This window comes from Brachionichthys hirsutus, chromosome 2 (assembly GCF_040956055.1).
Source record: "Brachionichthys hirsutus isolate HB-005 chromosome 2, CSIRO-AGI_Bhir_v1, whole genome shotgun sequence".
Classification (NCBI taxonomy): domain Eukaryota; kingdom Metazoa; phylum Chordata; class Actinopteri; order Lophiiformes; family Brachionichthyidae; genus Brachionichthys; species Brachionichthys hirsutus.
The window spans coordinates 6,343,553-6,367,707 of NC_090898.1; the positions used below are offsets into that span (position 1 = coordinate 6,343,553).

General features: G+C 42.4%; 3 protein-coding genes across 3 annotated transcripts; 1 reads left to right on the forward strand and 2 right to left on the reverse strand.

Moving 5' to 3' along the window:
• The first annotated feature begins 2,663 nt into the window (after positions 1–2,663).
• rimkla (ribosomal modification protein rimK-like family member A) lies at positions 2,664–11,860 on the forward strand. The gene is made up of 5 exons (XM_068752772.1): positions 2,664–2,826; positions 6,802–7,032; positions 8,448–8,534; positions 10,735–10,938; positions 11,349–11,860. Exons 1-5 carry the CDS (start codon positions 2,664–2,666, stop codon positions 11,858–11,860), a joined length of 1,197 nt encoding a protein of 398 aa, XP_068608873.1.
• A 3,533-nt stretch (positions 11,861–15,393) lies between these two features.
• Positions 15,394–19,483, reverse strand: zmynd12 (zinc finger, MYND-type containing 12). Its single transcript, XM_068751872.1, has 8 exons — positions 19,344–19,483; positions 18,630–18,707; positions 18,171–18,370; positions 17,896–18,065; positions 17,501–17,623; positions 17,318–17,411; positions 16,669–16,802; positions 15,394–15,573 (listed from the first exon to the last, which is right to left on the reverse strand). Exons 1-8 carry the CDS (start codon positions 19,481–19,483, stop codon positions 15,394–15,396), a joined length of 1,119 nt encoding a protein of 372 aa, XP_068607973.1.
• Positions 19,484–20,847: 1,364 nt separating this feature from the next.
• emp3b (epithelial membrane protein 3b (MAM blood group)) lies at positions 20,848–21,736 on the reverse strand. Its single transcript, XM_068750484.1, has 4 exons — positions 21,659–21,736; positions 21,465–21,567; positions 21,240–21,380; positions 20,848–21,023 (listed from the first exon to the last, which is right to left on the reverse strand). Exons 1-4 carry the CDS (start codon positions 21,734–21,736, stop codon positions 20,848–20,850), a joined length of 498 nt encoding a protein of 165 aa, XP_068606585.1.
• Positions 21,737–24,155: the final 2,419 nt, after the last annotated feature.

The window sequence follows — 24,155 nt, forward strand, 5'->3', positions numbered from 1 at the left end:
ATTGTAGCCTTGTTTAGCTAGCGTTTGGCACTCAATATTGTTTATGTTATGTATCGTGCAATGTATTAATATTTCTTTGTTGTGTACATTTAATGTAGTTTTCACGGCGTATGACGTAAGGAGAGAGAGAAGCGCAATAAACGCCCGTTTCAGAGAAGCAGCCTGTGTCTGTGTTTCATGGAAAGAGCTCCAGTGAAAACTCGCCCGCTCAGCACCGGTAGGAGAGACGACGGGAGCACCGTGAGTAACGAGTAACGAATTAACGGTGATCCAAGAGGACCAACACAAAGCCAGACAAAGAGACGAAACGCAATAACAACAGACTGTTATGGAGCAATGCTCAAGTCCAGAACAAAGATGGGTTACACAGACCTGTATATCTGGGAGCAAATATAATGTGTTGGTGATTTCATCTGTCACAAGGTTAAAGGCCTATGCCTTGAGTTTGAACATATTTAAGTGATATAAATATAAGTGATCTCTGCATGTGTTTCTAGAATATAAGGTATATTTTATATACCACAAAGTATTTCTTATTTGTTTGATGTTAGGCCAAGTAACGGTAAGCTGTATAGGAAGAGCTGTGAATAAATATAACAGTCTAGGGAGAACATTCATCTAATGAAGTTAAACATTGCTGAATCATCTGCCTTATCTGGTTGTGTGTATAGAAATAGATAATATTTTCCAAATGCCTTATGGATTCCCTCCAGCTTATCAGATGACTCGTTTGTTATGGGGTCCTTAATTTTGTGAATTGAATTTTTTTTATTCTCAATCATTTCAGCCTGGATTTTAAATGATTCATTTGACATTTGCAGAAAGTATTTGCTGCTTTGCAGAAAAGGCAAATGTCAGAGGAAAGAGTGCTCCGCTTAATTACTGCGTGCCCCATCTGTGCTATAAAGATGATGCCTGAGTGGTTTGTGGCCGCGTGCTCGGCTCTAAAACAGCCGTAGAGCTAAACAATAGTTCCGATGTGTCGACATGTATGTCTTGAAGTTGACTAAGATGACTATGAACAGCATTTGGGACGTGTTGCCCTCTTGAAATAAACGCGTGAACAAACTCTGTCCTTTCCACACGTTTATTCGATCGTCGCAGAGGTTCCAGATAAAGATCCATTACGATCTCCAACCGTCCGGAAAAAGGGTCGGACCAAACATTTCTGATTGCCGGATGACGGCCTACTTTTAAGGTCGCCGCCCAGGCTCAGGCCCTCGCGGCGGGCTTCCGCTCTGACTTTTCAGAATAAAATGCCCCTGCAACAGATGCTCCATTATTAATGCTATTCACAAGCCAAACTTTTGAGGTTGGAACATTCGGAGGCTTTAATCTATTTTAGCTGTAAATTAACAAGTTGGTAAAGCTACCAACTTGTACGTGGGACAACGTGGTTGCCATGACGATAGGTCTGTACACGGAGAATAAGCAAGCTCCGAATATAGGTTATTAAAATCCTTTATTCAGAATTATGATTTAAAAGTAGAAAGTTTGATAGTTCAACCCCGTAGCTCACCCATTCTGTTTTTCCTGGTCATTTTTTCCTCTTCCTGCTTGATCTTTTTTTCAGTCATCTTGATTTCTGTCTTCAGTACTTTCTCCTTTTTGTGGAGTTTTTTAAAGTTGGCTTCTCCTTTCCCAAATACCTTCCGGAACGACGACATTCCCCACCCGTTCTGTTTTAACCGATCATCATTTTTCCCTCTCCCTGCTTGATCTTTTTTCCGATCATCTTCATCTCTTTCTTCAGCATTTTCTCCGTTATGTGGAGTTTTTTAGTAGCTTCTTTGAAGCTGGCTTCTCCCCGCCCAAATAATTTATCGAACCACGCCATTCCGCACCTGGACTGGACGAAGTCCTGGAACCTAAATGACTTATAGCATTGAAAGGTGGGCGGGACCATCATGTAATCCATCTCTCTTATTGGCTGGGATGGTCGCGACTCACCCTCAACCCCTCCCCCCGCACGCTGTTTGGACAGGGACACAATCTACGCCTTGTGATTGGTTGACGCCCAACCAATCCCGTTTTCTTTTATCGCGCACGGGGTGACGGAGAAGCGGAGTTGTAAACGGAATGCGTGCACTTTTCAGCACCAGCATCTTGTGGATAGCAGCCAGACGTAGCTCCGGGCTAGCTGATGTGTGGCTCATCATACGTCGACTCGGTTGGTTAGCTCCGCTGCTAACCGCTGAGCCAGAGGGAAAACTTTATTGTTGTAGTTTATAGATATAAGGGTAGACACCACTCGAGCTTTGTTTGCCCCCGTTGGGCAATAGTGCCGTTTTGGCTGCATTTTAGGTATAAAAAAAAAAAAGCGACCTATTTTTGCGTTAAAATATTCCGCTATTTTTGACGTTTTGCATCGATTTCGGACGATCTACCAACTGCGCGTCGCGGGGACTTAATGGCTGCGAATGAAGGGGAACAAAGGTGGTCGCTCATCTGAGCTCTTCAGGTGCAGATAACGGGCTGACGCGTGTTTTTTTAGCCACAACGGAGCCTTGCTCGCCACCAAGGGTGTCCATTGTGTGACCATCTTTCTGTTGTTGCACTGCCTCCCGCCCCACGGACCCACGGACCCGCTTCACCGCTGATACACCTGCAGCCTCCCACGGCTACGACTACGGAGTGTTTTCACTGGACAGCTTTTTCCTAAAATGTGCTCCCGGGTTTGGTTCGTGACCGACCGGCGTATCAGCCAGGAATACCCCCAACTTCAGATCCTCCGGGCGCTGAAGGAGCGCAGCGCCGACGAGGAGGTGGAGTTCCGCTCGCTCCTCATGGATCAGATCGTGGTTACCATCACAGAGGGGCAATTGGGTAAGTCGTTCATCTTAGCAGTGCGAAATGCGCAATGTAAATGTAAATGGATGAATTGGGTGCAGAGCTAGCCTGCTAGCATGTAGCAGAGTGTTGCCACATCCGTGACCGCCGAACCCACTCCCCACATCGACCGACTCCAGGCCGGGGGGGGGGGGGTGATTTAATTTAGCTCAATATGCAAACATAATATTCCATGGATCAGATTCTTACCGAGTTTCGAGCAGAAGGGGAATTTCTGTCCACATATCAGCCCGATGAAAGACTTTAATCTCTCGCATTCATTTGTTAAAACTGTACCTGACTTGGCAAATTCATGTTCATAGGAAGTAAGTGATTACTTCCAATTACCCCCCCCCCCAAATAATTTAGCCTAAACAAAAGAAAACAACAAATCTTAAACCTGTTGAATCATAACCACGTGCGTCATGTTATTATTAATAAATAAATAGCTATAATTAATATGTGATTGATTTTAATCCTAAAAGCTGGTAATGATACATCATTTTCATACTGTGCTAAGTTATAATAGTAATTTTTTGCTCATATGTCCTGATGCACTATCTTGGGTTTTTTTTTTTTACTTTGATGTTGTTTGGTCCTGAATATTTTGTCAGTATTAAAGACTCTGGACTCCTTGAAGTGATGATGATGATGATGAATATATTTATTAGATAGAATGTTAGAGTACAAGTACAGTCACACAGTAGCATGTATTACAGTACAAATAAAGTCAAACATCCTGTCTAAGAGGAGCATTTCAAAAAAGCCCTTGCGGTCTTGTTTCCGTTGAAAGTCCTTCCTACATAAATCATCCACAATTAACAATACAAATTTAACAATACAAATAAAGTTGTATTGTAATAACAGGAGCGCCTCTCAACAAAAACAGACACATGGAATTCATCCAATCAGTGTGAAGTGGGGCCAGTGCCACCAGCTGAGAGGCGTGTAGGTCTCAAAATAAATAGGAATAAATGGTAAATGGCATTGACAGAGGTGGAATAATTTGAAATTCAAATACCAAAAATGGAGTATAATTGGAAGGTATGCTAATTTTAAAAAAATGCAAGTGTTTCTTACAACAAAGTACAGCTTACTTTGCCATTGATACACACTGGAACAATGTATGAACAGTTTTGCTATAACCTGGCAAGATAATTCCACCAAAATGTAGGCAGATCTAAAGACTGTAACAGAATGAAGTTAAGTATGGAGATGACTGTCGAGACACATGCAGCTAAACCAGACAGTTATTACCACATGTAATCCATTTCAGCCCCGTTACAGCAAAGGTCCTCTGAGCCTTGACTTGACATGACAGATTAACAACCAGTGAACCGATTTAGCGCCCTTTAGACCTATCACACAGGACGCGTAAAGTTAAAAATGTAGATTTTATGGAGTTTTTATGAAATACACGCTGATCTGAATGTCTTGATCAATATATAGTTGAAATTACAGAGATACAATAAGAAAATTATAGTAGTTCAGTCATTTAAATACTACTACTACTGTACCTTCAGCTTGTCCCGTGAGGGGTCGCCACAGCAAATCAACTCTCTCCACTTCACCCTGCCCTTTGCATCGTCCTCCCCAACACCAGCCACTCTCATGTCCTCCCTCACTACGTCCATGTATCTTCTCCTGGGTCGACCTCTAGCCCTGTTCCCTGGCAGCTCCATCCTCAGCATCCTTCTACCGAGTTCATCCATTTAAATAAGGCATCATATATGCATATACGCTGACCTAGACGTCTGTGAATGTTTAGCATCCGTATTTTTTTATTCATTGGATTTATATGTGGTATTTTGCCGACAAGTGATCAATAAATACGTACCAGCGTGAAATCAACGATGGAAGGAGCAACACGGGAGGGAGAAGTACAGGACTGCATGCGTGCTGGAGAAATAATCATCCAGCAGGGAACAGAGGGGAGAGTCGGGTTTTAAAGAGTGGCTGCCGATGGCTGGGAAGAGCTTTCAGGTGCATCTTGCTGATTCGTCTTCAGCCTCACCTGAGTGGCATGAGAGGAGAGAATGTAATCGAAGGCACAGAACAAACATGAGCAAAATGCAGGTTCATAACAAAAAACACAGGGCTGGAGGTCCACCTAGGAGAAGATACGTGGACATAGTGAGGGAGCACGCCACCTGGTGTTGGGGAGGACGATGCAAAGCAAAGCGAGAAGTGGAGAACGTTGATTTGCGATGGAGGCCGCTCATGGGCGAGCGTAGCGTATAGCAGTTATAGCAGGCCTGCAATCTGATGTGTGTTACTGGCGAGCCAGATATGCAAGGAGCCCACCGTTAGCGTAAACCAAACCATGAGAACCTGCCCGAGCTAATTAGCTAACAAACCCAGGTTTAGGCTACATTCCGGTGGGACAGGATCCAGCAGCCAAACGGCATTTGTCGGTGTTGCCTTTTTGGTGAGGCTGCATCGATCATGAATGTGGACATTGTAATCCAGTAAACTATATTGCCTTTGTTGTTCACCAAAATGGTTGGCAGGGCTTGTGTTTTAGAAATGGTCACATGACATGACAGTGTAGGGCACACAAACACTCGCTCATGAATAAGGACAGAGTCATTTGGACGCCGAGTTAGCCGGAGTTTGGTTCCCCTAGAGATGGACACAAGCACCATGAACAGTGAACAGCATGGGCCCACATCCCCGGACACTTCCCACTGTATCACCACCCGCAGTTCTCTCTGCCTGCACAATCAGACCAGTGTGTGAGAATGCTCAATGGGGCCGCCGAGACAGTGAATCCTCCCACCTCCATTGTGAGCAGGATGCAAAAGAAAGGCAACGGCAGCAGTCTTCCTATTGCATGCACTAATATTTACCCTCCCCTGCGGTGAGGCTATCAGGCATCTCTGACCTTTTCTGGCTGCTGCCTTTCTTGATCACTCAACCTACCTAAATGTTGGCCCCACCCATTTTGCGTGTTCAGGACAGTGTATCTGCCGACACACCAGTACGGTGAGGCGACGTGTTTCCATCGCTCCTTATTCATGGTTTGCATGGCCTGCTCAATGGTCGAACAGGCTATTTGTGTTTCCTCCTCTCAACCGTGGTGATGAAGTGACACCATTCACTTGTAAATGCTGCCAGATCTTTGGCTGATGAGAGTACCATCTGTGTTTGGCAAATCTCAAGCCAATCTCCGGTTGTCCCGTCTTATTCTGTTCTGTGTATCCAGAGCTGTTGTAGACCGGTGATGGCGAGTGACTGGTGGCATCTTCCAAATTTTGAGATTTGTGAAAAGTTAATGTATTTAAAGTCACACCAGCTTTATTCCCACCAACACACACTGCAAGCTGCTTTCTATCCAGCAGTGAGCTAATAGATACGTTCAGTTAGCTCACTGACTGTGACATTGAAAAGCAGTGTCTCTGATTTTCAGTGAAATAGAGTTCCATCAATTCCAGATAGCAGTCGCCAAAAAAGTAACATCATGACAGGGTCCCAAAGTATTATTATTACTTTCACTCCCTATCCCCTCAGTCTCTAAAATCCTGAATTTAACAAATCGTTGGCACAAAACAGTGTGTGTCATCGTGCTTTCCTCCCTGATGTGTGTTCATGTGATTAAATTCAGATATGCACCCCTGGGGTTTCAGCATCTCTCCATACCCCACTGCCCTACATCAGCGAGGGTGAGGAGGAGAGAGCTAAAGGAGGGGCAGCACAGCACTGCAGGCTGCTGTAGATGGATACAAGCAGCGAGTAATTTCACATCATCTGGAGACGGGTTCTAAATGAAGGGATTAACATCTCACCCACCGTCACAAGGTTTCCAGCTCCTGTAAATACTGTCTTGTTTGGAGTTACTATGAAGAATTGATTAAATGCATTGTGGTTCAGGTCTAAAGACGTCCTCATTTCCACCCACAGGCTGCAAAGCAAATTTATGGTTAATAAATAAATGAGCTTTTTTTTTTTGTTTGTTTCTCAAACAACCATCAGGCCTGCGAGTGGATCAGGAGCTGGTGACATCTTACCCACAGGTCGTGGTGGTGCGTGTGCCCACACCCTGGGTGCAGTCAGACAGCGACATCACTGTGCTGCGCCACCTGGAGAAGATGGGCTGTCGGCTGATCAACCGCCCCCAGGCCATACTAAACTGCGTCAACAAGTTCTGGACCTTCCAGGAGCTGGCGGGTCATGGAATTCCTCTTCCTGACACCTACTCCTACGGTAAATCAATTCCTCGTGTTTATCTCTTTCACAGTGCTACCACTGAGCCATTGTAACATGACTATCACATCTCCTGGTCAATGCTTGATGCACAAAAGAATACAATCAAGTCTCACAAACCTACAACTATATCAATACCTTATTTCTGATCGGTGTTTAATAAGTAATACTGGCATCTTGCTGTTTAGGTCAGCGATATAACTATTATTATTTTTTGACTACATTAAATATATGACCAATTATGGGGAACAGATTCCTTTTTAATATTTTCACCAAGTTTGTATAAACATGAGAATATTCTTGTAAGTCCTGTATAAATGGATATTTAATGTAAACGGCAGCATCATTGTGTCAAGTACTGAATGTTTTTGTACTTTTTTATGCATTTCAATCGCATTAGTTGCATCACCAGCTTTAGCCCACATGTGTTTATCACAGATTAATAAGCCATCAGTCAGATGATCATTAGTCCCCTGCAATTACTCAAACTGCAGAGAAAATCCTGTTTTCATACCGGGTTGAATCCTCCTTGCTGTCTACATACATACACCTTCCAAACGGCTGTGTTTGCTGTGGTTGGTTGCTTTTAAAAGCCCAAAAAAGGCAACAAACAAACAAACAAAAACACTACACATTTATTTCTGTTTTCCAAAAATTCACACAGCTGTGGGAGAGTGTTTTTGTGAGAACAAAGAAAGAAAGAGGATATGATTTTTGGCCTACATTCCATTCATCTCTGCGCACAGTTGGCCAGGCGATGCATACAGAGTGGCTGAAGCGCTTATGTAACGCCCCCTGTAACACCCCACCCAGTACCCGCCTCATGATTTATCAAAATAAAAGATGCCACCACGGCAGCTCGCTATGTGGTTGGACCCGCCGTTGCTGTCTGCTGTCTCCCCTCCTCGGCTCCCTCTGTTCCTTCTCCTCTTCACTGGAAAATGACTGAATGCATGCGTTTGGGTAAAAAGCCATGTGGCGGGGTCGTATTCATCCGCATGGGACCAGACAGGCACATGGGCATGGAGATCAGAGGGGAGGGGAGATAAGTTGAGGCACACAGACCAAGGAGAAAGAAATTCACTCTTTTATCACTTCTCAATCCAAACTGAGAAAACGGAAGCTTTGCATTTAATACGAACTGCCATCCTGAATCTCATGCGATCGCCTGCTTCACATAAATGCATCCTTCGGTGTCTGCTCTGTTCCAATCCCATAAATCAAGCAGCAGAAGCTGAAGACAACACTCCCTGCTGTCTTGAGTCACTTTTGTTGCCATAGCGACGTGATTGTTCCCTCCCCCGCCCTACTCGTCGCCTATGATATTCAAACTGTTCTGTCAAATCAAGGAGGTCTAATCTTTTATGTACTTTATACTTGTGTGTGTGTGTGTGTGTGCATGGGCATTTTCTCAGGCGGGCACGACAACTTCCGTAAGATGATTGACGAGGCTGAACCACTGGGCTACCCCGTGGTGGTGAAGAATGCACGTGGCCACAGAGGTAAGACCGTCGGTCTATTTCCTCCTGTCATCCGATCGATTCTGAGCAGCCTGCACACTGCAGGCAGCAAATGACGCCTCAGATCAGAAGTGTTATTAAGACTCTGGTGCTGCAACAAATAAAAAGCCTCTTTTATGCAGAGAGACGGCCGCGTCTTTATGGCGCCTGTGTGTTTATCATAAAAGTTGTGAATGGAGAATGGGGTGTGGTATTGAGCCCATTGTTGTTCCATCTGTGCGCTGGCAGCAGAAGTGCAGTAGTGAAATCGCTGAATCTGAATAAAAGCTGACGTGGCGAACTCTTTACGTCCTCACTTAACGGCGACGTTACGTTCAGAAGACCCCGTCGCTAAATGATCGCTAAATGTCCTTAAACGGAACCCCTGCTGATTGACAGCTGAATACCCGTCTAAAAACACTTAAATCAACACTAATAACGATGGAGAAACGTTTTAAATTGATATGTAGACACACACCCAAAATGATATAAGAAATGATGTACCGTATTACTGTAATATAAAATGTGGTTTTATTACGAGTTTTACCTTTTGTTACCGACTCGCTTGCAAGCACCCTCAAGGTGAATGTCGACGATGTAAATCCCTGAACTGTGTTCAAGATGGGTTCATGGATAAATGAGTGACGTCAATCATTTCAAAAGCCTCAAAGCAACTGTGAAAAGCTGATATTGTGACTGAGATGTAAATTAATGCACGGCTAATATTTGCATAATCTGTGAGCTATCTTGCATTCATAATTAATATATAGCCAAATGCGTATCAGAATTGGGATGAAATTAATTGTTTTAATTCATGTTTAATCCAAAATGTTGATGTCTTTTTTTTATTACATAATCTCTTCTCATGAAGACAGGATAGTCTCGTTTTCCTCTTAGCTGATTCACATGTTGAGGGATTTGTTAATCAAAGGGGTGTGAAGGCGAGGACGGGACAGGGATGTGACCTTTTGGTTTGCCGTACACACGACCCACAGCTTGAATGTTTCAAAAGCAGCTCGCAGTAGCCGGCAGCTAACTTGAAGAGGAAAATCAATCAAAAATGTCTTCAAGGAGAGAGAGATGAGATTTTGCAATGATGGCTATGTGAAATGTTTCAGTCGATGCTAATGCTGCACATAATTTGTTTTTGCTTGCGTAACACCAGATTGATATATATAAATAATGGGTTTTGTTTTTCATATTATCATATTGGCAACATTGTAAACAATGGCCCTGCCTTGTGGTTGCTGATTTTGGAGTGTGAGTTCATCCTGAACCTTTCATTGCTTCCCCAACTTGATCACATGTTCCTTTTCCTTGATTTAGCTGCTAGCTGCTCTTGTGGCTTTGGTGCACAGCAGGCTTTGTTAAAAAAAGGACTGACCCTTATTTTACATGAACTCACAGAGAAGCTTTGTGCTTTCAGCATTTGCATTAATGTCGTACTTCCAAGAGACAAGCCTGTGTCTGCTGACCCTTTAATCCTTTGCCATTCATGGTTATCAACACTTGACTGGCTCTGCCATTGTTTAAAGAAACAACAATGGGCCTCGGCTGTCCCGTCACCGCGCGCTGTTAGGGGAAGCAGCCGTTGGTCAACCGATAACTTGACCCTTTTTCTGGAGTTTCTTTTCCTCCTTTCCCTGCACACTGGCTGAAGTGCAGCCTGCTTCCTTTCTCATGAGCAAGCGAGCCATGCGAACAATTAGAAAGTGCTAAAGTATTGAGAATCACTTGTATCAACAGATTTGTACTAGACCCCGAATACATTTTCATTGGAGCTCTTCCAACAAGTTCAGATGACTTCCAGTCAATGTCATGTTCTCACACTTGACCGGAGCACAATGTCATGCTTGTCTTGAGACTTCAGACTGTCACCTTATGCCGATTGTCACGTAGACACAATGTGCACGCACTCATACAGGAAGCACATGTTTAGAACTGGGGTTGGAGGGTTTGACAAACAGAAGACAGAGCCAGCAAGGTGCTAATTAAAACATTCCGTGACTACTAAGAGACAAGTCCAGCCTATTCATCGAGAAATAAGACCTGAGAACTGCAGAAGCAGCTACTTGCCAGAAGACATTGAGGAAGTTATCCAAACTCAAAATCTAATATTAGACAATGCAATCATCTTATTGCTATGGTAACGCAGGCAGACATCCTGAAGTGCAGCTCATCTTTGCCTTCTTCCCTGTCGCAGGAAAGGCCGTTTTTCTGGCACGGGACAAGCACCACGTGACAGATCTGTGCCACTTGATCCGCCATGAAACCCCCTACCTATTTCAAGAGTACATCAAGGATTCGCATGGCCGTGATGTGCGTGTGGTCTTGGTGGGCGGCCGCATTATTGGCTCAATGCTACGCTGCTCCACTGATGGCCGCATGCAAAGCAACTGTTCCCTGGGTATGCAGAAACATCACACACACATTATTACATTACTGATCTCTGATCTCGATCACCGTCGTCCTCATTAGAGCTGCTAATGAAGCCACTACAGCTACCTTGAATCTTTCCATGCTATTTATTCCACCTTTTTGAGCAAGCACCCGTTGAGTCTTGGAGTCGATCCAGATAAAGGGGCAGATCCTCGATTTTCTCATGACTAAACGATGTATTTAAACGGGGCGAAGACGGTTAGACTTGTCCATCGCTACAGAACAGGTTTAATAGCACATATGGTCTGTGGGTCTTTGTCCTTGGACGCAAACTCTGTGCCAATGAGACTGATATTCATAGCGTAGCATGAACGGATTCAGTTTTTTATAAAGAGCTAAAATCTTTGTTAATCAGGTTGCTGTCTCTCTGATTGATAGGTGGTGTAGGCAAGATGTGCCCACTGAGTGAGCAGGGCAAGCAGCTGGCCATTGAAGTGTCCAACATCCTTGGCATGGATGTGTGTGGCATTGACCTCCTGCAGCTCAACGACGGCTCATTCGTGGTCTGCGAGGCCAATGCCAACGTGGGTTTCATCGCCTTCGACCAGGCCTGTGGCATTGACGTTGCGGGCATCGTCGCCGACTACGCCCTATCATTGCTCCCCAGCCGCCTCACCCGAAAGATGTCGCTTCTGTCCGTCGTGTCGAGCACCAGCGAGACCAGCAGTGAGCCCGAGGTGTGCTCTGTGCCCAGCGGCAACGGCTCCTTACAGGAGGCTGTCTGCAACATGAGTGTCGGTTCTACTTCCAGCGAGAGTGAACCAGAGCTGGCCGAGGCCTCCCAGTCCTCACCCCGTCAATCCACAGCCCCCGATCTACCTGACTTCCCTGATCCAGCCTACAACTTTAACACTCTCCTCGCCAATGAGATGAAGTTACTGAGTGAATGACATTTGAGCTGTTTCACACCCCGCAAACGCATCAAATGCATACGTGCACACAACTGTATGCACAGCACCAAACACTGACTTCCACACATACTGTATAAACTCAAAAACTACTGAAATTAAGGATGCTTAATGCAAAACAAGAGGAGAGACACGAATACACACACATTCAATTTAAAAACAGATCTGAGGCTGCTCCCCTGAATCTCCTTGCTTTGCACCTCAACTCCAAAACCCCACTACCCCAACTTAGCTTACACTGCAGCAAGGTGACGAGAGTAGGATATAGTTCACACATACTAGCATCTGTTGTTTCTCTTTGACAACACTGAGGGTGGAGGTTAGATCTACACCTGCCACGTTTTTATCTTCACAAAACATTCGAATTCAGAGAACAATCTACAGTATTTTCTTCATGAGACGGGGTCTCCTGCTGGAAGATTGGAGGTGAACTTAATTATTGTTTTTTTTGTTCAAGTGATCATTGGGAAAAGTCTACGCCATGCTCGGAACATTAAACTCAGTCAGTTCCAATGTAGGACACCTATGAAGAACAGAGATAGCAGCAACTGGAGAAGGAGGAATTACACCTCATCCACTTCTATTCATAGTTCATAGGTGATTCATTAACTCCATAAAACATACAATTGCATTTTAAATGCATATAATTAGTGGTCTGATTTGATCTTTTATGAAATAAAAAATACAATCGGACGCCTAATATTAAAATGTGGTTGGAGCTGCAGAAGTGACAGCAGTGAGACTGATAGTCAGTGTTTACATGACCGTAGCACATAAAATGTCTCTGTTCATTCAATGAAGCAGGTAAACCTAAAAATAAGTAAAAGGACGGTAGAAGTGACCAACAGCAGTCCAGTTTAGTCACAGCCTGATGCCATTATTTGTTATTCAATTGTACATTCCTTGATAACTCGTTGGGTTAGCCTTACTGCTGGCAGCAGTCTACTGCCTTTTCACTTTCAGTTGTATAGCACTTTATGAACAGATGCATTTTTCTTTTTCTCACAGATGAATTATTTTGGAAAAATGAGCGCGTGAACAAAGTATACCTCAAAACAGTGACTATTTCCTGCCATAGGATGACATAAATATCCCAACATGCAATACATATCAGCTATGATCTCTGTGTATTTTCAAGTGGCCCTGGATATACCTGTTGTTCCTTCCCTTTATATCTTAAAATGTAGTTAAATAGTGTTTTCTATTTCTTTCTTAGCCTTTGTTGTAAATATTGAGGTAGTGGATTAGCATCAGTGCGTATTAATATCCACCTGATGAAATGGGACAGGCTCAAATAACTGCCGACGTTGAACTTTTCACAAAATATTGTGAAAAAACCTGTTTGTATAGTTTGTAATGGTGAAAAGTAAAAACTGAGATGTGGTGCTAACATGTCTGGATTTGGATAGATGTGATTTCTCAGTCATATAGTAGTTATTAAGTTCATTATTTGCATCTGGTTTTTTGCATATACATGAAATATCTACAACATTGACAACAACCCGCAACGATGTTGCAATGTGTACAAAGACAAATGGAATCTATATTTTTGCAGTCTCTTTGAATACAATGTTACATTTTCTTTCCTTTATGGAAATCCATCTACCGGTACTTCTTTTGTTACTGTTGATATACCTCCTGTAAGTCTTCTGAGTAAGTAGAGTATGCTTGGAGTAAAGAAATAGTTTACAGCACTGATCAAAAGCACAAAAGTCCATGCTTTAGGCTCATAACCCTTTTTGTTGTGCACACCACAGGGAAGCAGCCTGGATCTCACCCCTCACTCAGATTAGGCATATGATATATCGATCTCAGCTACATACATGTCAAAAATAGATCATTTTTCCACTAACAGATAAAAATATACACAAGCAACAATGTATAAAATGGTGTACACTAAGACAATGTGGTGGACACAATGCATTCTGTCCTTTCCTGCTTCACGTTGTCCCTTGTTTTGTTTTTTTTCTAATTTATGGTATTTCTAAGGGGGGAAAAAAGTGTTTTATCTGCACTAATATTGTCTTGATAAAGTGAAACTGCCATGAATTGTAATCTTATTATGGCCTATTTCACTGTCTGGATTTGAAGAGTCCTGCTTTAGGGTGCCAAATTAAACCTACCAGACAACAGGAACAATTTTAAATTCTGCTCCCAAGTGATCACAGTGGCTCCACTGAGATAATAACAGTGATGTTGTCTGGTATCTGTACTGTACCATAATCAAAGTATCTGACGAGTAAACTGTGAAATCTGCCGGAGTCCGCTTTCCTGAGTTGTACGGTGGGCTGATTGTCAGCTAAGCAACATGCCAGCATTCAAAACGTAAAGGTGAACTATCTTCAGTTGTTGTTGCCCCCTAATTTTGAAGTATTTGTCTTTTAATTGAATCTGGTCTCATGATACATTGTATATCATTGTACATTAATGTAAATCAAAAAATCACATATCCTTTCACAAACCACCGATATGATGGAGAATGACATTTATCTGGTACAGCTCCTGTCAGTAAATCATTTATGGTGTGTATCAGCTACATCCAACAACAAATCTGACCAAGGCTGGTTTGACTGTGACCCAATGGCTTTCACAAATGTCTTTTCATTCTCTGGTTTACTTTGTGAGCATTGATTGGAGCAATTATCTATGTCCCGGTTCAGGTTGATTTCTTCTTGATTGGTCTTTATAGATGAACATCAGAAGACATGGAAGCTACTCAATGAAATAGGTACGAGTCACTGTGTAAACAAAAGAGCACAAGGATGCGGTTTCATTTCAAGCTGCTAATAATGTATACAGTATTTGGCTCTTAAATAAAAAGGGAATATGTGGAACGATAATATGTTTCCATGTTTTGCTGCCTGTCATATAAAAGTGAATCTGAATGCCAAAAAAGACACATTTTGTTGTAGAATTCAGAACTAACAACGCAACACAACGAGACATGTTTAAAAATGATTCTTTGTTCTGATGTGATGAATAAATGTTTTAGAATTGTATATAATATGTAGGATTTCACAGGAATCAATGAGTACATTTTCTGTCAGTGTTTGGAGGTGACCCCAAGTTCACTTAAAGTCTGACTTTTACATGCAGAAGGAGAATGCAATGTTTACGCTTGGCGATAATGGAACAGTACAGCTCTCTGTTGAAACACAGATATTTTTGATTTTTATCTGCATATGGGGAACTGACATGGAAGGTCTGGACTTCTGAGCAAAAAAATGTCATCTTATTTTTTAGCAAATGCCCTCGCCATCCATCTGTCCCATTATGTAACAGATATGTCCAAAATGATGTAAATATAATTTCGTCTTTTTTTTTTTAGATTAAAATAAAATAAAGACAATTCATTCAAAACCAACAAAAATCTGTTTCCAAACACTTTTTCTGCTTTCATCATGAAAATGAAGTTTCATTTTTGTGATTTCTGTTTGGATGTAGATCTCATGATATGCAGACTCTTGACGGTCTCAGTGCTTGAGTTGCTTTCGTTCTTACCGTTCCAGTTACTTCTACGTTAGCACATCTACAGGCAGTGGGATGGGCCGGGCTGGAACAGGGACAGGGAACAGGGAGTGTGGTTCTGTCAGCGGACCCTGCACCAGCTGCAGCAGGCCACGGATGCGCTCAGTCAGGTCGTGGTTTGGAATCAGCTGGGTGGCTTGGAGGGCCATGTTGCAAAATCCCCGTGCCTGGCACCATTTGAAAAAACACATTTGAAAAAAACACATCTACATCTGTTAGATGGAAAGAAAGCTGAGTTTCATAACGTCACTGGAAACTGGACTGCAACCCTATCTGCCTTAAATTGTGTCACTTTTGACAGTTTGATCAGGTACACAGTGATTTGTAGTTCTAAATTAAGATTTTAAAGTACTGGTGGCCTCTGGAACTCCTTCCTGTTTCCACCAAACACCTTCAGTTTCTTCAGATTTTCGTTATCTGGGAATTTGTGACGTATGTGTTACTCAGCGTTTCATCAATGCACACCACCATATCCCATGATTCATTGCATCTTCACACTGCACATACCTATTCCAGTACAGCTTTAATTGTGACAAATTGTTATTATAACTACTATACCACTACATACAACCATCTGAATATTTTCTATTACTACTACCCCACAGAGCTTTCATTAAAATAACTAACACAAATTATTAATAACTTATCCTCTTCAGATGGCAATGCTGCTAGGAGACAGACAGACACAAAGGTGAAAGCAGGAAGAGCTGCTGAAGTGTTCAGCGTGACCTGGGTCATGGGAGGGGTGCAAACACTGAACTGGGGCACAGCTAAGGAGACAGTGAGTCATCCAAAAACCGGATCACTTTGTTTACCGGAAGAGGAATCCATCCCCAACAACCCATGAAACCAGCAGAAACAATTCAACAACTTGCTCGTATTGTGTTCAATGAAACGAGGCTACTTGTGTTTACACATATAATCTCAACAACAAGGCATTAAGTCTGCTGCAGTAGCCTCTGTGTTACTGAACTTCCTGTGCAGCCAGTGGAACAGACATATTTCACGAAGCCATTGGTGCCCCATCCCTTCAGCTGGCAAGACACACCAGAGATCTAAAGAGGTGCAGTTTAAACACACAAATAGCCTTCAGTGGTATCACACAGAGATTGGAAACCAAGGTGGAAGTCTAATTGGCTAACTTAACTTCCTCTCTAAGACTTTACCAAGTACAGACAAGTCAATCTTCAGACTGCTGTCTTAAGCGGATAGTGGAGAAATGTGTCACTGTGTCAAACATATTTGGCACCAGTTCACCTCACCTTTAGGGAGTCTTTTCCCAGAAACCAGAGCATGGCCAAGCAGTAGGCCACTAGTGCAACGTGGACTGAGTCTTTTTGTTCAAACTCCAACATGGTTCTTAGCATCCTGTCCACTTGAACTTGCTGGGCTCTGTCTGTTTTAAAGTTGATGGAGACAAACATACACCTGAACAAATCAGCTTTAACGGTATCTTATTAGGGATGTAAGTACACTGCATTCAAAAACAGTAATTCTGTATTAAACAGAAGTCAACAAAAAATATAGGTCTCTATATATCTTCTGTGTGCTCCGTGCCCTACATACGCCCTTTTCCATCATAAACAGTTCAGAAAACCAACAGCTGTCATCGAGGGTAGTGGTGTGGATGCTGCACAGCCATGTGTTAGCACTGTCCTAAGGACGGCGGTGTATGGATAGCACAGCAATACGGCTAACTTAAATATAGTACCGTTGACCTTATTTCTTCAGTGATGCTTTAGAAGACCTCTCTTCTGTTTAGTGGGTGGAGCAAACAATGGATTAGTGACATTTTGTGATTGTGTGTTGACTTTAAATAGTGCGCTAAAATACAGATGATTGGCTGAAGCGTTGAAATGTATGATTTAATATTGTTTTAAAGTGCTCTTGTGTGGTTGATGAGTGACGCACCAATAGAGGGCTCTAATAACACATTAGGATCCTGCACATTTTGGTTGTGGGTCTTGACGAGTTCTGCCAAATGACAGTGCCAAATACATGCAACCTAAAGTAAACGCAGTAATGGTTAAGCCATTAAAACAAATAAATAGTTACCTGTCATGTCGTTATTGCGTCACAAGTATTTTATTTCACCTCAGAGTACAAGGAATGAGAAATGAGCATCTTCCCCTGTTTGGCAAAGACTTCGGCCATGAGGAAGTAGCCACCGCAGGTGACTGTGCTATCCAGACCATACTCCTCACTGGAAAAGTATACCTGGGAAAACATGAGAGACATTAACTTTTTACAGGGTATAGTCATACATGCTGAAGGTTTCCACTGTTGGGAGTGTTCAGATGAGGTGAAAGGAACAACAGAAATGAATGGCGTGCACCACATATGCGTGTTTGTAGGAAAAGCACAGAACCATAGTTGTGGCTTTGAAGTTTTCTCCTCACAAAAGTTATTTAACAGCTAAATTCATGCACTGAAGCATGTATGGTGAGTGTTGCAATTGTGATAAATCATATTACCTACATATCACATACATAATTTGCAAAGTTAAACAGTGAAGCTTCAAGATTTCCTGTTGCCGTGTGGAGGCGGCCCAGACTCCTGTGAAGCTGGTGACGGACAGCGTGACTACATTCTGGACTCTTAAACGCCGCCCACTCCGCCTGGAACGTGAGATCTGCTGCCATGGATAGATTACTCAAACCTAGAACAACAAATAAACACTATTAGATGAAAATGCACATGCACACACACACATCTATGCAGGAGAAAAGAGAGAAGCTGAGCTGAAAGACAGCTCCGTCCTCACCTATGTTGGCTTCGGCCAGCAGCAGGTATGCTGGGACTATTTGAACACAACCGGGACCGTGGACGTCTAAGGAGCAACACAGGCAGAACTGGGCAGCGGGCAGGGCCTCCCGGTGTTTCCCCTCAGAGAGCTTACTCTGAGCCACCAGCCTACAAAACTCAATAAGCTCTGTCTGAGGAAGGAACCAATCACTATTCAATCTATTTATTGACAGTAAACGCAGGATTAATAAATAACCTCTTCCATAATCACTGGAGCAACATTCATGGCATGACTTCCTCTCTTCTTCCTCAGCATCAACTAAAACATCCTTTCACTTCCTATCTACAGTGGAACCTCAGTTCTCAGAACGACAGTAGTCGAACAACAAAAATGTAATTTAAATTGCCTCGGAAGTTGAACAGATTTTCGGAGTTCGAACACATGAGTGGAGCCGAGGTGAACCGAAGATACGCGAACGAAGTGCGAATGGGAACAAGCAACTCACAGATTCTCTGGTGGATCCCCACCCAGTCCGCCTGCTGGTGCTCTGCATTACTGAGGAAATGTAAGAGCATGCGTTTTGTTACAACAACAAAAAAGAATACACTGATTTATATACAGTTTTAATTCATCTTTAATTCAGTTTTCAGTCGAACTTGGTCGAAATATAAAGTCAAGCGTTCAACATACCGGCCCAACATATGCCCGACTTGAATCACAGAGAGTCTCTGCACATATAAATGAGGAACGGGATAAGATTCCTCTGGAATAGTGGCAGAAACTTACATCCTGTTACTAATCACATTCACAGCAGATCATGACAGTTAAAGGGTACACTAAAACACTGGAAATTCTGAAGTCATTAGGCACGCTAATCACACTTTACTATAGCTGCCCCTGTCCAGTCACCAGTCTACATTCTATATGTTAGTCTGGGTCGGGGCTTTAACCGGCAACCCCAATCCAGGTCCTAAACGACTAAGTTATGAGCTTGCGGTCGTTGGTAAAAATTATGAAGTTGTGTTACATATGGGAAAAAAATACTTCTAAATACCAGGGGATACAGTCACAGCATGAACGGTCCTCATGCTCGTTCTTGTCTAAAGACTAGCAAACACTGCCACCCAATGTTCACACAGTGTGTTTGAAAATATGGGACGCAAACAGCGGTCTCGTTGGACGTGAACTTACCAGTAAAACGTGACCCGACACTTGGTGCATTGCAGCTGGGCTCTTGCTTGACAAAGTTCACACAACTTTTCTTTTCCTCTTAGTAACCCGTGAGGAGTTATTTTGGCTCTTGACCCGAGAAAATGGGGTTTCGCTGCCATTATATCAAAAAAGGTCCGTGTGAGAGAGGCAGAGTTAAACACACGGTGGATATTATCCAACTCCTGCAGCAAGAAAGAGCTGATAATGACGCAGCATTGGAGAAATTTTACGCTCACTATGGCAACGACACCCCCCCCCCCCCCCACGCAGGCAGAGTCTTATATTTATCCTATCCATACAAGAAATGCTTCAGTACTAAAATACAGCACATGCATAGTATCCTCAATTGCTCTGGTGAGTTAGTGTTTTTGTGTGTGTAGTATTATATTACTAGGTTTGTTTTTAAATGCAGTTTGCTACAGAGAACCTTCTGTGTCACCTCCAAGTTTCCAAGGAAAATGCAAAAACTGCTGGAGGGGGGTAAAAATATCTATTTTAGGTTAACAGCAATGAATTTATACACACGTTGTTTCTTTGTGGAATGTTTAATGAACAGCTACTAATTGCATATGAACTTCAGGCAGCCTAGATACAATATATATATAAAGAGAGAGAGAAAGCTATTCAGATACTTTTAAAAAACTTCCTTCAAAACTTCATACTGTGATACAGATAGTGGATTAAAAAAAAATATCCAAATGTAAACATGTTGTAAACAGAAAGTGAGCATCATATAATATATTGAAATATAACAAATTTTTCTAACATACATGTATCAACATTTTAAAAACATAATCACATTAACCGAGGACTGACCCAACAATAATAACGCAGGACGCAGGACAGGAAAATGTATTTGGCTAAATGTGACACGTCTGCTTTTTTCCCCCAGGAAGTGAGTATAACATAAATCACAAAGCACCTGGTCTCCTCAATTCTGATTTAGGGGACTTTCATATGATCATCACATTTTGTTGGCTTTTTGATGATCTAAATGCACTGTGAACAGTGAGATAAGTCACAAGGTTTTTTCATCTTCTGCTGAGCACGCTGACATTGATGTTAAATCATTATTCATCAATTATCAGCAACAATGGACTTTGGCAAATAGGGAGAATTGCAATGATGGCCGAGTGAAGGTAGAAATGAAAGCAAATAAATTGTAAGATGCTTCAGTCCAAGCCCCCCCCCCCCCCCCCCCCCCCCTTTTTTTTATTTTCTTTCTTTCAATATAAAAACACACTACTGCCACCAACAACAATTTGAGAAATGAATGCTAATCAACTTTTTGTAATGCCGGTGTTCAACTCGCTCAGCAGCTTGATGGTTGTAAATGAGTTGTTGATTTAAATCTGTTCACAATGATATAAGATGTGAGTCACATTCCTAGATGAGTCAAAATAACCACCTGATTGGGGTAAATAATGAAAGAGAGGTCACTTTCAACCGCAGTGAAACATAGCCATTGTGTCTCTTTTTCTGATCACTCTTTCTTACGCAAGTGGATGTATATGATGCCACTACACAGCAACAAAGGGACACACACCCAGGCCAGGATGAAGCAGTAGCCAAAGTGTCCTGAAGTCAGTTCTCTTGAGTCCTGGAGGATTTCATTATTGTGCAAAGTGTAGATGAGCGCTGCAGAGAAGGCGGTGAGGCCTAAAAAAAACAAACAAACATTATTCTTATTTTTAGAGAGTGATATAAGAAAATCTTTGCAATATATCTGCTTTGTTAAACACATAAAAGACCCAATCCCAGTCAAGATGTTGCATATTAACACAACATTAGAGATGTGAGTTCTCCCTCAGCAAAGCAATATTTAACTTTTCCAAAGGGTGTCATCATTTGCATGTTGTTTCAATCCTCCGTTACCTGAAAAGACTTGGCACAGGCCTGTAAAGTAGAAGAGTCCACCTTTGGACATGGTGAAGAGTTGGCCCAGAAACACCAAGAAGGAGACTGCGGAGAAGACCACTGAAAGGACCATCAGGACCTGCACTGCCTGAAGCCACTCTGAGAAAGGAAAACATTGCAGCATCATAGTAATCAGGATTAAGGCCCACTAATGGAAGTATACAAACTTAAATAGTTGCTTACCACTTTCTTTGGAAGATGCACACAACCAGGTGCCTGTGAAGTTGTCAAGCCTACAGTTGTACCATAGATCGGAGTTCTCCATGCCATCCCACTCCCACCAGGACTAAAAAAAAAAAAGAGTTTAGTCATGAGTTACACGGCTGTATATGTTCCAGTTCAGAACCATTGTCTTGTTCTAAATATGGCCACTATACCTTCTCCATGGTTGCAATGAGCAGCATTGCCAGTGTGATGAGATGCATCAAGGTCACAAACACGAGTAAGTATGCCATTTTCAATTCCCTGGGGAAAACGAGTAAAGAAGAAATAAAACAACACATTTACATTTAAGCTTCCTGAGCAACGACATACACCCATTGGTTTAGTTTACAAGGTACTACGGCTGCAATAGAGTGTGAGCAGTTTAGCAGCTTTGCCAGTTGAACGTTCCTGTTTTACATTGAAACAGAAAATGGAAAATCTGAGGCGCTGTGACGTTGCCTCAGACCGCGCTCCAAAACCGAGAGCAGTGAGCTAAGACTTCTCTATGACTGGCCTGTGTGTTGCCATCATACAACACATCTGCAAAAACCTGGGCGGATCGACTGAAATCTAGATGGTGCCAAAATATTTACCCAATTAATCTCTGCCCTTCTGAGTAGTTGCTTTGTCCATTGCAGAACTCAAGTCAGTTATTCAGAGTATGTTTGGTTGGATTTCATTAAGGCTGCTCTACTTAAAACGGAGGAAATTAAAGTCTGAGGGAAAGCCTTTGATTTTACAAAGCTATCTGACACCGCCACTGCAGGAGTGCAGCCAAATCCACGCAGTCAGGAAATGCATGGTGAGACGAGGAAATGTGAGACAGGATGAAATTGTCTTTGGAGATCTATATCTGTGGAGCGACCCATTTGTGTGTGTAGTGAGGCTGTGTTCACGACCAAATTATATCCTTACACTCGATCTGATCCATTACTGGAAAGTCAGAAGATAGTAAGACAAAGAAACACTGTTACAAATATGTTAAATAGATTTATATGTTACAGGAGTGTTAAAATAAGCTGCCTTGACATGGGAGACAAAAACTCTCCAAAAAATTATATTTTGATGGCATGCTATTTTATTTTTTCAGTGCGATGATGTGCTTATTTTAATAAAAGGTTATAGGCTATACCAAATATATATCGGTAAGTTCCATAAAAAGTAATGAAAGTGTTTACTTACGTGTGACTTTTATCCTTTTCCTCTGAATCAAATCTCGGGAGCAGTTTAGCAGCACCGTCACCACCAGTCTGTAATAGTGTGCCCTTATTTGTAGTCCTCTCCTTTAGTAGCTTTGCCACACCCCTTTATTTTTTTTTTTGTAATTTCATCTCAAACTTTCCAAGGAAAACGCCCATTTCCTGTGAGCAGAACAGAGCTCCCTTTTTGCTCTGGCCTTTTAGTCCCTTAGTACAACATCATCATCCAAGAAAGACTCAACTGAGACCCACCCATGGGCAGTAAATACTCATAAAGCCACATGAGAAGGCCTCCTCTGAAAACATTCCAGTTGGAATGCTCTTTAGCATAATTACTACACAATCATTCCTCATCCGTTTGCGAGTCTTTATGGGAAAGATATGAAAGATAAACACACCGTTATAGCACAACTACAACAAAATATAAAGAGAATTTAGGGTGCACTGGTCAGTCAGAAAACATCTGGCTGATACTCCATGTAAACAAGACTCAGAGGTCAGTGGAGGTGCACAGCAAAGGAAGTTTAAAAAAGACCAATGTTATACTTACATTTTTAAAAAATAGCAAAACAAAAGTTTGTATTAATATCTATATGCAACAATAATTAACCAGTGGACATAATTTCAAGTAGTATGGGATGTGCGGGCATTTCTAAATGCTGAAATGTCGATGATGGTTTGTCGCCTCCCAGTGTTTACATTCATGTAATGAATTATTGATTAGAAAGCAATATTCATTAAATACTACCGATAATAATGAACAAAGCATATTACTCGTGGAGATGGCATGCAAATATATTAATGTTTGTGATTGATTTGGTAGACTAAAATCAAACACAAACAGTTGGTTTGTTCCAGCGTTACAAATCGAATAATCCCTGCATCAGTAGAATGGTACGGTCCGTTGCCTAGGTGTTAGTAGAAGCCAAGTCACTCCTCCTTCACGCCTGTACTTAGCATACTTTGGTAGCTTGTTCCTTTAACAGTTTAAAGGGTGAGTAAAACTCAGCTTCAGCACGGAACAAGTACGCATATAAGCAGCAGTCCTGCACCGCCTCTGCGTCGAGCCCACCGGAGAGAGCTAAGGCTAACTAGCGAGCTAGCGCCAGCTTGAGGCGAACTAATACTACGCTAACTTTCTAAACGAACTTTGCTAATTAGCTACAAATGCGCGCTGCAGATCATCACGCGTGTCGCTCTCAAGGCTGATCTGTGTGACCGTTCGCTGCATCTTTCAGACTAGCGGGTTTGCGTGGCCCGAAAGGAATGCAAGTCGCTGTTGTCCCACAGAACCGCTCATTTGCTCCTCCTCGTCAGACATTTTGGGGAGAATAGTTAGCTGTTTTAGAAAAAGATGTTTACGTTACTTTTTGGGAATAACAGCACCCATTGCGGAGGATATATAAATAGATTTTCGGTTCCGAGTGAAACTCTCTCAGATGCAGGTTACCCGTATGAGCAAACGCAGTTA

Coding starts and splice junctions, on each gene's coding strand:
- rimkla (XM_068752772.1), top strand. CDS start 2,664: ATGTGCTCCCGGGTTTGGTTCGTGACCGACCGGCGTATCAGCCAGGAA. Junction 2,827..6,801: donor CATCACAGAGGGGCAATTGG/GTAAGTCGTTCA, acceptor AACAACCATCAG/GCCTGCGAGTGGATCAGGAG. Junction 7,033..8,447: donor TCCTGACACCTACTCCTACG/GTAAATCAATTC, acceptor GCATTTTCTCAG/GCGGGCACGACAACTTCCGT.
- zmynd12 (XM_068751872.1), bottom strand. CDS start 19,483: ATGGCAGCGAAACCCCATTTTCTCGGGTCAAGAGCCAAAATAACTCCT. Junction 18,066..18,170: donor GCTGGCCGAAGCCAACATAG/GTGAGGACGGAG, acceptor TTGTTGTTCTAG/GTTTGAGTAATCTATCCATG. Junction 15,574..16,668: donor TGGGAAAAGACTCCCTAAAG/GTGAGGTGAACT, acceptor AAATGGTGCCAG/GCACGGGGATTTTGCAACAT.
- emp3b (XM_068750484.1), bottom strand. CDS start 21,736: ATGGCATACTTACTCGTGTTTGTGACCTTGATGCATCTCATCACACTG. Junction 21,568..21,658: donor TCATTGCAACCATGGAGAAG/GTATAGTGGCCA, acceptor TTTTTTTTTTAG/TCCTGGTGGGAGTGGGATGG. Junction 21,381..21,464: donor TGCATCTTCCAAAGAAAGTG/GTAAGCAACTAT, acceptor TTCCTTTCTCAG/AGTGGCTTCAGGCAGTGCAG.